The sequence below is a fragment of the Natrix helvetica genome (genome assembly GCF_964273705.1).
Source record: "Natrix helvetica genome assembly, chromosome: W".
In the NCBI taxonomy this organism is placed as follows: Eukaryota; Metazoa; Chordata; class Lepidosauria; order Squamata; family Natricidae; genus Natrix; species Natrix helvetica.
Genome location: NC_138555.1, coordinates 21,965,893 through 21,979,677, shown reverse-complemented (window position 1 = coordinate 21,979,677; position 13,785 = coordinate 21,965,893). Strand labels below are relative to the sequence as shown.

The 13,785-nt window shown below is 41.8% G+C and overlaps 1 protein-coding gene across 3 annotated transcripts in view; it reads right to left on the bottom strand.

Annotated features, from left to right (window-relative positions):
- The window catches only part of LOC309400756 (cullin-2-like), a 218,765-nt gene that overhangs the window by 71,218 nt on the left and 133,762 nt on the right, over window positions 1-13,785 (bottom strand). For all 3 annotated transcript variants that reach the window (XM_081969394.1, XM_081969395.1, XM_081969393.1), the window contains 2 exons: window positions 9,092-9,158; window positions 5,725-5,927 (listed from right to left, as the gene is read on the bottom strand). In XM_081969394.1, the coding sequence (XP_081825520.1) occupies window positions 5,725-5,927; window positions 9,092-9,158 (270 nt within the window). The remainder of the gene's footprint in view (window positions 1-5,724; window positions 5,928-9,091; window positions 9,159-13,785) is intronic.

Below are 13,785 nucleotides of genomic sequence, written 5' to 3'. Positions count from 1 at the left end.
ATGTAGTTTACTGTAGTATTCTTTCTGGTTCGTGTTTGGTGCATGTATGACTGCAATTAGTACTCTTCTTTGTTTTATTGATACTTCAATCAATAATGTTCTTACCTCTTCATCTGCGTATACGTGTTTAGGTTTTATCCAGTCCTTTATATATACTGCAATTCCTCTTTTCTTTGTATCAGCCAGGGCCAGATGTAATTTCCCTAACTTTGGAGATTCCAAAATCCTACCATTTCCTTTTTTAATATGAACTTCCTGTAGACATGTGATGTCCATGTTTTGTTTTTGGAGCTTAGAAATTGTTTGTCTTCTTTTTATAGGTGAGTTTAGTCCATTTATATTGACCAATATTAATTTCACTTCTTCCTCCATCCTGTTACTTGTTTGTCGCCTTCGTTCCTCTACTTGGTTTTGTTTCCCTTTGGTTTCTTGTCCTCACTCCTTCTCTTTCCTGGACTTCTGTATCGATCTTCTTTCTCGCATCTTGGTCTAATCCTTTTTCCTCCGTCAGCTGCTCCTCTTGGCTTTGGGTTTCCAACTTCTCTCTGCTGTCTGATTCACCCTCTATGTAGTGTTCATAGAATTCCCAGGCTTTCTCTATGGTGTCAATCCTTATTTTCTTATCTTGCCAGGTTATTAACATGCCTTCCAGTATCAACCAGCGGAACATTATTTTATATTTTATCAGTTGTGTAGGGAGGAATTGGTAGTTCCTTCTTTGCTCTCTGATTCTCTTTGGTATCTGTTTAAGGGTTATGACTTCTTTTCCTTTATGGACCAGCTGTTCGTCCCTTGCTCTTTTATAAATTTCATCTCTGACAGCTTTTTTTGCAAATCTTATATGTATTTCATGGGGCAACCTATATCTTCGTGCATAAATAGTATGCACTCTATAGATTTCATCGATATTGTTCCTCAGTTCACTTTTGTCCATTTGCAGTTGGTCAGCTAGAAGATCCCTCGTGAGTTTTGGTAGATCCTCATCTTTTCTCTCTACTATGTTCTGAAATCTTAAATAGAATGAGGATCGTTCTAATTCTAAATGGACTATTGCCTCCCCCAGTTCTCTATTGGCTGCTGTCAGTCTTTCTTCTGTTGCTTCCAATTTCTTTTCAATCTGTTCTGTCCTTGCTTCTAACAGTTTTATCTTCTGCTCCTTTTTAGCTATTGTTTCCTGTATCTTCCCCATTCTATCATCCAACTTCTTTATATCATCTTTCACTTCCCCTAGATCGGCTTTCACTTCCCCTAAATCGCCTTTCATGTCCTCATGATTTTTGGTTATTGATTCTTGTGTTTTTATCATAAATTCCTGAATCATGTCTAATGAGGCTTGTAGGCTTTGTAAGGTTGGTGCAGATCCTGGTTTTTCACTGCTTGGCTTGTCTGTTGTTAACTTCTGCTGGAGAGGCTATCATTGGCAGCGCTTTCTTTACAGCTTTGGTAGCTGTGGATGTGTTTGCCATCTTTAACTTTTGGAAAAAAATATTCCACAATACCATATGTTTCCAATTTTTCACGCTAGGTCTTTCCCTAAGCACTGTCCCTTCTCCTATTCCTCTTTTTTTTTAATCTGATAGTTAACAATAGTAAAGTTATATAAGTCATTGATTAAATCCAACCCTTAATGTCATTAATAAATAAAATAAAATAAATTAAATCACAATTATAGATTATTATATTTGTAGTTAATTATTATGGATTGTTCTGACTGAACTGTATTAAAGGGGGAGAGGGAGCAAAGGAGAGAAATAATTAAATATTTATAATATCTACAAGATTGTTAAATAGTCTATTACACTTTTTCACTATATAATAAATTTACTAAAAGTTCATAAATACATAAATCAGTATATGCAATCAATTAAATTAATTGAAGGTTACTGTTAATCAACAATTCCTGTTTTAAAGCTAGATAAATTTTCTAATATGCAGTAATTTGAATTGAATTGAATTTATTATATTTGTTAGCCGCTCCCTCTCCACGAAGGGACTCGGGGTGGCGTACAATAAATAAAAACACATATTATACAATTAAAACATTTCACGGAGGAGGTGTCAAAATCGCATAGTACAATACATAGTAATAGTCTTAATAAAATTAAAATTAAAATACCCCAATATAAAATTACAAATTTAAAAGATTGCCAGGAGGATAAAGATGGAACTATCATTGAGTAATAAAGGAAGTGGTTATAAATTCTATCCTGTTTTAAATATGCTTGAATCTACATTAAATATATGTGGAGTATAGATATATAGGATATATAAAATGTATAGCTTATGAAATATTAAATTCTTTGATGTAAAGATCACCGTGATAAATATAACAATATTTCAATACCATAAATAATGTAGAGACATCAGAAGTACACAAAGCTGGTTATAAATGAGTCCAATCCAAAATCCAAGTTGGGAATATCACAGTTCTTATTCCTCGATCTCTCTACTCCCTTGCAACTTCTGTTCTCTGTCCTCTGTGCTTCAAAATGACTGCTGTCCTCAAAATTGCATAGTCACTGTCCCTTCTCTTTTTTTCTTCCACCTTTGTCTCTTGCAAAAGGAAAATGTTTTTTCCTTCTTTCTCAATCCGTTCACCACGCACACAAAACTCTCAATTTATATCACCATAGATCCAGTCTCAGAAATCAGTAGAAATTCTCCACTCAGCAACTACAATCACTTTCACTCTCTACAGATTCTGTAATTCGTCCTGCTCCACACAGCTCAGGCGCCGTTTGTTCCCTCTTTGGAGACTCACTCAAATTGATGTCTTCTGGACTGCAGGGAGCCCCAGCGGTATTCATGCAGTTAATAAACAAGGTGCTGCTTGAGCAACTCTACAAAGGGGTCCTCGTCTACTTGGGTGATATCCTCAACTACACTGAGACCATGGACAACCACATACCCCTGGTCGGCAAAGTACTGGAAAAACGTGTGGCAGCCAACCTGTATGTCAAGATATCAAAATGAGAATACCACCATGCACGGCTAGACTACCTGGATTACCAAGTGTCAAATGAGGGAATAGAGATGGACCCAGTCAAAGTACAATCCATCCTAGGCTGGTAACCCCTCGCACCCACAGACAGCTACAAAGCTTCCTAGGGTTTGTGAACTTCTACAGGCAATTCATCCCCTCCTTCGTGAACATTGCCAAACCCATGATGGACCTCCTAAAGACAGGAAGCCCAGGAACAAAACCTTGCCTGGGACAACCTCTACAGTGGAGCCTAACCTGCCAAGAGGCATTCAAAATACTAAAAGAAATGTTTGCAAAGAAACCGGTGCTGAAACATTCTGAACCCAAACAACCCTTCGTTATCCAAACAGATGGCAGCGACGTGGCAGTGGGAGCAGTGCTACTCCAAAGAAACAGCCAAAAAACCTACAGCCCTGCGCCTACATCTCCCACAAGCTCACAGACACAGAGAGACGGTGGGACGCATGGGAAAAGGAGGCTTTCGCGGTGAGATGGACACTGCTAACCTGGTGACACCTGCTGGAAGGGGGCCAGAAACCGTTCGAAGTCTGGACTGACCACAAAAATCTGGAGGCCCTCAGAAACTTTCACCCAAACAAGTCAACTGGGCTCAATACTTCAACCATTTTGACTTCATACTAAAGCACATTTCAGGGGGGAGGAACTTTCTAGCGGACGCCCTCTCCCGCATGCCCCAGTACAAATGCAAATGAGAGCAGGTGGTGGACGCCATCGTTCCCCCTACTCAAACAGCTGCTCAAGTGACCACCAGACAACAATGCCGTGACCGGCAAGACTAACCAGCAAGCGACCTAACCACGAGACTAAAAACCGAACTGCTAGCAGACCCCCTGGCTCTGAGACAATCAACACATCATGACAAAAAGAGATGACCTCGCTTGGAAGGGGACAAAACTCTACGTTCCGGAATCCCTACGGACCCTAATTCTCCAGAGGAGCCACAACACCAAAGCAGCAGGCCACTTTGAGTTCTTAAAGACTTTACACTTAGACCAGAGGCAGTGCTGGTGGCCCAGCATAAAAAAAGACGTGGACAGTTACATGAAAAGTTGCACCATTTGTGCCAAAATGAAGAGATGACCAGGAAACCTCCCGGACTGCTGCAACCGGTAGCAGAGACAACAAGGCCGTGGGAGGAGATCGCAATGGACTTTATAGTAGAGTTGCCGAAAAGTGGGGGGAACACGGTGATTTGGACTGTAATAGGCCTGTTCTCCAAACAGGCACACACTTCATACCCTGCAGTGGACTACCCTCAGCCCACCAGCTGGCCAAACTGTTTCTGAAGCACATCTACTGCCTGCATGCAGTACCTCGAAGAATTATCTTAGACAGAAGGGTCCAGTTCACAGCTAAGTTCTGGAGGGAGTTCCTGCAGTCCATTGGGTCATCCCAGGGTCTTAGCTCGGCTTTTCAACCGAGCACCAATGGGGAGGCAGAGAGACTGAGTGCCATGGTACCTGAGGTGTTACGTGAACTATCAGCCGTCCAATTGGGCAGACCGCCTGTCTTTTGCTGAGGTCATGTACAATAATGCTGTTCACAGTAGCATGGGAGTAACACCGTTCAAAGTAGTGAGCGGCATGGACTTCGTCCCAATGCCTGAATATCCAAGGGATCCCTCCTCCTTAGTCAGGTTGACTGATTGAATGTCAACGCTGAAAGCAACCTGGGAGAATGTCAAAAAAGCACTAGCTAAAGTGGCACAGACCTATAAGAAACTGGCAGATAAACACCGAGCTCCGCAATGGCCATTCCAGGTGGGAGAGAAGGTCTACCTCTCCACAAAATATTTGAGGTTAAAACTCCCTAGCAAGAAACTGTGGCCAAAGTTTATGGGACCATTCCCCATAGTAAAGATAATCAACCCAGTCACAGTGTAATTGAAATTGACCTGACTGCTAGGGAAGATACACCCGGTATTCCATAGTAGCCTCTTAAAACCCATGGTCGGATCCACTCTGAGACCACTATCCCGGGAGCCCCCGGGCCCTGTGGTCATAGGGGGACGAACCCATTATGAGGTGCAGCGAATCCTTGATTCGAGGTGGCATAGACGACAACTCCAATACTTAAGCGGAAGGGCTGCCCCTTATCAGAGGCATCTTGGGTAAAAAGTAGAAATATCCAGGCTGATTGCCTTATAGCAAAATTCCATGCAGAAAATCCAAGCAAGACTGGGGGGACACACATCCCTAAATTCTATACCTGTACTCAAATTGTTTTTGTTTCGCACAGGTCACCTTCAGGAAGTGAGGGGAGCCAAATGTCAACTTGTAAAGCATTTCCATGTCTGTTATCAAGTTGACATTGGAGGAAAGGGGGGAGAGAATTCCACACATACCTTTGGCTAGATTCGGATCTCAGATTACTGCAGCAGGCTTGTGAGACGCATAATTTTACAACCCGCTGCAGCACCTCGTTGGTGAATGTGATTTATGACACAGACTGAGGGGAGGGGAGAAACAGGGGTAAAGTTCAGTCATAATTTAACTGAGGTTAGATCTGACTCCACGCGGGTATTACCGAGATGTTGTTCCTAATAAATGACTGGATTTGTTTTGAAATTTGGCTCGAGGCTCGTAAGTTAATTAGGGCCACTTTCAGAAACCTGACATCTATATTTCTCTACTGTAACTGTTTTCCTATCTGTACCTTCTATTTCTATTTTTTCAAAATGTATAATAATAAAATGCATTCCCCCGTCAAAAAAGACTTACCTTATCTGAGTCATGGTTGATCATTTTGACATCAAGTAATGATTTGATAGTTTTGATCAGTTCCTTCTCATTCATCTGTGAGCTATCCTGGAGTTCTTTGTAACTAATGGTTTCACTATTGTTAAAGGCCAGTAGCACTGCCATTTGGTAGGTGGTAACCATGGCTACATACGGCTTGCACAAATAATTCATTTTTACCTCACCTGCAAATTAAGTATAAAGCTGATGAATTAATTGGATAAAAGCCTCACATATAAAGCATCACATCATTCCTTCAGCTTGGGGGCAAGAATGATGCAACCTTCAATCCAAGGGTAGGGCAATTCAGAAACAAGAAATGAATTTGCAAGACTGTCCTGAAGAGAAATTAGATTTTTAAAAAGGATACTAACAGAGACTACAGAAGCTTTTTTTAAAAAAAAATTAAGTTAGAATGCTTGACTCAGCTGATTTAAAAGAGAAGAAAGAATTTGAATAAAGTTACATGTGTAGGCATTGTAAAGATCTTGTTTGCCATAACATTTATACACAGTGCCCCCAAAATTCACTCTCCTGAATAAAATATAAAGACTCTGAAGCTCCAGGCCTGGTGGCTAGGTGAATATATTCACATATTCTTTGGGCAACAAAGCAGTAGTTTGGCGCCATCTTCTTTCACTGTATTTTTTCAATTTCCCTGTTTAGCCTACAATCAGCCAAAATCAGCTACATGGTGCCCCCTGCTTATGCTTAACTTTTATCCATGATGCTTTCGGTTTTGTCCTTCCATCAAACATGCTCAAGTTTTGGTTCAAGCTCAGAACTGCATGTACAAGTAATCCTCACTTAATACCAGTAATTGGAACCAGAATTTATGTCACTGAGCCATATGATCATAAAGTGCAACATCACATGACCACATTGATTAGTAATGGCAATATGGCAGATCCTGTTGCCATCATTAAGTGAACATCATGGGGCATTATGCCAGCACCCTCCTCGCAACTTCCTGTTGTCGTCCCAGAAAGCAAAGTCAGTGGGGAAGCCAACAGAAAGTCACAAGTCCCAGGCAGATTGAAAGTGGCTGCTGCGGTGTGGCATGAGTGTAGTGGGGCCAGGGGTGGCTGCTGCCAGGTGACAGGGTGCGCAGGTGACCACCACAGCACAAGCACAGCAAGGCTGGCTGCTTCTGGGTGGGCGAAAGTGCACTGGAGTGAGGGTGCTACGAGCACATGTACAACAGAGTATGAGAACTCTAAGAGCATTTTGCAACCTTCCTTCGCAGCTTCCCTTTGACTTTGCTTGTGGGAAGCCAACATGGAAGGTCACAAATGATGATCATGTGATGCTGCAATCACTGTAAGTGCGAGCTGGTGGCCAAGCACCCAGATCCTGATGATGTGACCGAGGAGGTGTTGGGAGGGCCGGAACTTTGTGAACAGGCCATAAGTACTACTCGTTCACTGCTGTCTTAACTTCAAATGATCACTCAACAAGTGGTCATAAACCAAGGACTACCTGTATGCCTAAATCCACTTTTTATTGTAATACTTTCTTGTCTTCAACTTATACTCATGAAATGTGGAGTTGGCTGACCAACTGCACTCAACGTGTAGTCCTCAATGGAACTGCATCTACATGAAGGGAAATATGCAGTGGGGTATCCAAGTCTCTGTTTTAGGCACAGTAATCTTCAACATCTTCATCAATGATTTGGACGAGGGGATAGATGGGGAACTCATCAAATTTGCAGATGACGCCAAGCTGGCAGGAATAGCTAACACTCCAGAAGATAGGTTTAAGATACAGAAGGATCTTGACAGATTTGAACATTGGGCGCTATCTAACAAAATGAAATTCAGTGGTGAAAAAAGTAAGGTTCTACATTTAGGCAAGAAAAACAAAATGCACAGGTATAGTATAGGTCAGTGATGGCGAACCTTTTTTGGCTCGCGTGCCACAAGTGGGGGGAGGGCAGGGGGGTCGAGTGCGGGCGTGCTGCACCCATAATGCAACGCGCGACCCCCCCCATTTTTACATGTTTTTTGCCCTCCCCAGGCTCCAGGGGCTTTATAGGAGCCTGGGGAGGGCAAAAAGAACCTCCCCCGACCCCCTGGAGGCCCTCCGGAGGCTTCAGGGACTGTCCGGAGCCTCCCTGAAGCCTTCGGAGCGCTTAAAACGACCCTCCGAGCAACCCGGAAGTCACTTCCGGTTTGCTCGGAGGGTGGTTTTAAGCGTTACGAAGGCTTCAGGGACGGTCCCTGAAGCCTCGGGGGGGGGGGCTCTTTTCACCCTCCCCAGGCTCCTATAAAGCCTCTGGAGCCTGGGGAAGGCGAAAAATAGCTTTTAAAAAGGTGAACTCAGATGCCCAGCGCGCACATGCCATAGGTTCGCCATCACAGGTATAGATGGTACCTGGCTCAATAGTAGTATCTGCAAGTGTGATTTTGGAGACCTAGTGGACAATCACTTAAATATGAGGCAGCAGTGTGCTGCAGCTGCCAAAAAAGCCAATGTTAGACTGCATTAACAAAGGGACAGAATCAAGATCACATGAAGTGTTAATACCACTTTATGATGCCTTGTAAGGCCACACTTGGAATACTGCATTCAGTTTTGGTTGCCACGAGGTAAAAAAGATGTGGCGACTCTAGAAAGAGTGCAGAGAAGACCAACAAAGATGATTAGGGGACTGCAGACTAAAACATATGAAGAACGGTTGCAGGAACTGAGTATGTCTAGTTTAATGAAAAGAAGGACTAGGGGAGACATGATAGCAGTGTTCCAATATCTCAGGGACTGCCACAGAGAAGTGAGAGTCAAACTATTCTCCAAAGCACCTGAGGGCAGGACAAGAAGCAATGGATGGAAACTAATCAAGGAGACAACCAACCTAGAACTACAGATAAATTTTCTGACAGTTAGAACAATTAATCAGTGGAACAACTTGCCTCCAGAAGTTATAAATGCTCCAACACTGGAAGGTTTTAAGAAGAGATTGGACAATCATTTGTCTGAAGTGGTGTAGGGTTTCCTGCCTAAGCAGGGGGTTGGACTAGAAGACCTCCAAGGTCCCTGCCAACTTTGTTATTCTATTCTATTCTAAATTCATTTGTAACTTTTTTTCTGGAAAACGGTCAATCAAGAATCTAAAATATAAAATTTTGAACAATTGCATTTATAGATAAGAATCACAAGAGATGTAGTAAAAATATCCAATGAGATATATTAAAATAACCAGATTAGTTAAGACAGAGAAGTTAATCTGAATTTAACCTTTCATTATTATTAGTATTAAAACTTCAAATGTTGTATATGTTTCTGTTAAGCAAAAAAAATATAGTTATGCTTTCAAAAGCTAAAGAGGTTTATTTTAGGTTAATTTTACCTGTGCAAAGATAATGTAACCAGGTAAGTTTCCTTCCACTGAAATGTTGATTGTAAAATAATTCAAACTGAAAAACAAAATGATTCTTTTGATCAAATACTTCAAGGGCTTTAAACATAATATACAACAGCAACAAAAAGTACATTGTTTACAAACATTAAAAATAATGATCATACCTGAAGCATCATGATCCAGTTAATTAAAAATAATGTCTTAATCATTTTACTTAGGCTATCTAAGGCAAAAGGTGTGCTAACTTAATTACGCACAGTAAAAATATTCATCTGTATTTTATAACAAGGTTCCACATCTGAATATGGAAACCCTGGACAAGAAAACACAACTTAACTGAATACCACATTAGAGAAAGAGCAATTATTTCTTCGCAATTCTCAGTGTACTGACTCACTCTCATAAAGTGAGAAACACTTTATCCAAAACTACCCAAGATGTCTAAAATTCAAACCCTTCCTCCACAACCTGAAAATCCAAATCCAACTTACTTGTATTAGCCTTCCAAAGTAGTTCAGACAAGAAACACAACCACAAGGACTAGCTCTACCTTTATTGTAAGGCTACATTAACAGAATCTTGCAAGACTGAAAGTATTTTTGTAAGCCACCTAGAGTCATTGAAAGTGAGTGGGAGGCCATATAAATTTTGTAAATAAATAAAAATAAATACATGTCTTCCCTTCTTTCCTTTTACTTTCTGGAAAGTTGGGGAATGTCTCTTCTGAAATGTTTCCCATGCCCTCCCTCCTTCTGTGCACTGAGATATCTTTTTACACACCCACTGTCCAGTGTAATGGATTCAGGAAACTACAGACCAATCAGTCTGACATCAATACCTGGGAAGATTCTGGAAAAGATAATCAAGCAACGAATCTGCAAACACCTAGAGGCAAACAAAGTCATAACCAGAAGCCAACATGGGTTTATCAAAAACAGATCATGCAAGACAAATCTTATTGCATTCTTTGACAAAGTGACAAAACTAGTGGACGAGAGAAATATTATGGGTATAGTTTTCTTGGACTTCAGTAAGGCATTTTATAAAGTAGACCATCACCTTACTACTTGATAAGATAGAAAAAAGTGGGTTAGACAGCATCACCAACAGACAGATTCGTAGCTGGCTGACCAACCACACTCAATGTGTAGTCCTCAATGGAACTGCATCCACATGAAGGGAAGTATGCAGTGGAGTACCCCAAGGCTCTGTCTTAGGCCCAGTACTCTTCAATATCTTCATCAATGATTTAGATGAGGGGATAGAAGGAGAGTTCATCAAATTTGCAGATGACACCAAGCTGGCAGGATTAGCCAACACTCCAGAAGATAGGCTTAAGATACAGAAGGATCTTGACAGACTTGAACATTGGGCCCTATCTAAAACAATGAAATTAAATGGTTAAAAAAGTAAGGTTCTACATTTAGGCAAGAAAAACCAAATGCACAGGTACAGAATATGTGGTACCTGGCTCAATAGTACCGTTTCCCTGAAAATAAGACCTATCCCAAAAATAAGACCTACTTCAGAACCTGTGCCACCACCCGCCCATTCCGTCTGGTTGCTCATGGTGTGGTGGCCACTAGGTGATGCGTGGGTGGAGCTGCTCCACGCACCCCTCACCGGCTTACCTCAGGGTCCCTGAAGCCAGGCCATCCACACCCCAACACCTGCCTCGCGGCCATGTTCAGCAGAAGCCCAGGTGGCTGCCAGTCCACTTCTGCTTGCTCACAGCCGCAATGGAAGAGGGCAAGTGGTGTGTTAGAGCTGTGGCCGCAAGGCGGGTGTCAGGGCGTGGATGACCTGGATGCAGGGGCCCTGAGGTAGGCTGGGGCAGGGCACGTGGGGCAGCTCCACCCACCCCCCGGCCTCGCAGGCGTCACACTGGCACATCACTCGGCCTCTGGCTCCATTGCAGCTGCAAGCAAACAGAAGTGGGGCAACGACCACGCGGGGTTCTGCTGGATGGGGCTGCTGGAGCTGCTGCAACGGGTCAGATGTAGGACCGTGGGTGGCCTGGTTGCGGGGGCCCTGAGGTAAGCCAGTGCAGGGAGTGTGGGGCAGCTCCACCCGCCGCCCCCCACCTTGCAGGCGTCAAACCGGCACATCACTCGCCCTCTGGCTCCGTTGCAGCTGCTTTGTGGTGGCACTGGTGCACTGTGTGGCCTCCTGCCCCACTGGAAACAAGCAGAAGTAGTAGGCCTCTCGTAGATGGAAAAAATTAAGACACCCCCCCAAAAATAAGCCCTAGTGCAGTGGTTCTCAACCTGTGGGTCGGGACCCCTTTGGGGGTCGAATGACCCTTTCACAGGGGTCGCCTAAGACCATCGGAAAACACATATAGTCTTAGGAACCGAGACACCAATTTTATGGTTGGGGGTCACCACAACATGAGGAACTAAATTACAGGCTCGCCGCATTGGGAAGGTTGAGAACCACTGCCCTAGTGCTTATTTTGGGGCCCAAAAGAAAATAAGACCCATACTTATTTTCGGGAAAACATGGTAGTAACTGTGAGAGAGATCCTGGGAGTCTTGGAGCAGCTGCGATAAAAGCCAACCCAATCCCAGGCTGCATTAACAATGGGATAGAATTAAGATCACGTAAAGTGTTAATACTACTCTATGCCTTGATAAGGCCACACTTGGAATATGGCATCCAGTTTTGGTTGCCACAATGTAAAAAAGATGTTGAGACTCTAGAAAGAGTGAAGAGCAACAAAGATGATTAGGGGACTGGAGGCTAAAACATACGAAGAACGGTTGCTGGAATTGGGTATGTCTAGTTTAATGAAATGAAGGATTAGGGGTGACTTGATAGCAGTGTTCCAATATTTAAGGGGATGTCACAAAGAAGAGGGGGTCAACCTATTCTCCAAGGCACCTGAAGGCAGGACAAGAAGCCATGGATGGAAACTAATCAAGGAGAGACGCAATCTAGAATTAAGGAGAAACTTCCTAATAATGAGAACAATTTACCAGTGGAACAGCTTGCCTCCAGAAGTTGTGGGCACTCCAACACTGGAGGTTTTTAAAGAACAGATTGGACAACCATTTGTCTGAAATGGTATAGGGTTACTTGCTTGAGCAGGGGGTTGGACTAGAAGACTTCCAAGGTCCCTTCCAACTCCGTTATTTGTTATTCAGTCTGTAGCTCTGTGCCAGTTTTCCAGTCTGCAATCATTCCCACATACAATTTGCTACTGTAGTTTTAGACAGTATTCATCTTTTTAAATGTTATACTCACATCTAATTTGTTTCACTCTACTTTTACATGAATTGGTACACTTTTTTATGAGATGGCTACAATGTGTTCCAAATCATTATCAATCCCATTTGAAAATGAAGACTAAAGGGAACCAATAAAGAAGAATATTCGTAGCTCAGGGCTGAAATGAAGGGTCCTTGGTACTCTCTGAGCTTGGTTGTTTTCTTGCAGACGTTTCAATTACCCAAACTAGGTAACATCATCAGACTAAAGGGAAATCGGTCAAAAAAGTGCATATAACCCATATGTGGGAGCAATGGACCACAATACTTTTTTTAATTCATTGGGCATCTCAAATTCCTTTTATGAAGGATGTAGAAAATGTTCTAGCTAACTTTTCTTCTTAGATGACAATTTAAAAGTTGTTCAGGAACCTCAGCTCTAAGAATATGCTTCGAAAGCTGCAAATTAATTCTCAACAATAAACCATGCCTGAGAAGGCTGCAAAAATTACAGAACAGAAACAATAATACCTCCATTGCTTTAGCTTTTTTTTTTTAACAGAAAAATCCGTTTTCTGAAAAACTTTAAACAGCACTTAGGATAATTTGTCCTTTGATAAAATAAGCTGGAAGAGGCTTTCTACAGATTCTCAAATAACTCTTGGGTATTTTGAATCTCTTGCTACACTGATTACAAAAAAACCCCTCACATTAATTACTAATTGTGAAACATTAAAAATGTTTACACCTTAATTGGTACTTTAATATATTTTGTATTACGATACATTTATCACATATTACTTACATTAATGGTCCACTAAATGCAAGTAATATAGTAGTGGAGAGTAGTACATCATTTAACTTAACTGATTTAAACTTAATTTCTAAGCCTCAGAATTGGGGGTGGGGTGGGGGGTTGTCCCTTACTGGTGCCATGAAATTTAAAAGAAAAAAAAGCTTAATAGACTTTCAATTTCATAGCCTTTTCTCCCTTTTCAGGACCCAGCTGAAATGAACTAAAAAGAAAAGGCAAATGTTAGCTAAATTCAAAGAATATTAGTAAATTGCCTCTGACCAAATGAATCAGAAAGCAAACACATAACTGAATAAAATGATATTTTAAAAACAAAGTTTTTATTGATGATAAAGCTAGCTTTCCATGTTGAAAAATGTGCAAGGAGGTTTGGTGTCAATTAAGAAGGTGCTTATTACACAATTTTATCTAGCTACTGTATAAGGAAGCACACACAAAAAAGTTAAATATTCCTTTAAATCACCAACAGCTGTTCTGAATGCCCACTGACATGCCCACTGACACTGACATGCCCACTGACATTCAGGTTGTAGAAGCCATTTACTGGGAGCCATTGAACAAAGTTAAGTTTTTAGAATAATTATGCACATTGGCTTATATGTATGGATCAGGTGAATGGCTATTCCTATAAAGCAATTTAATATATTTTAAAAGGTTCA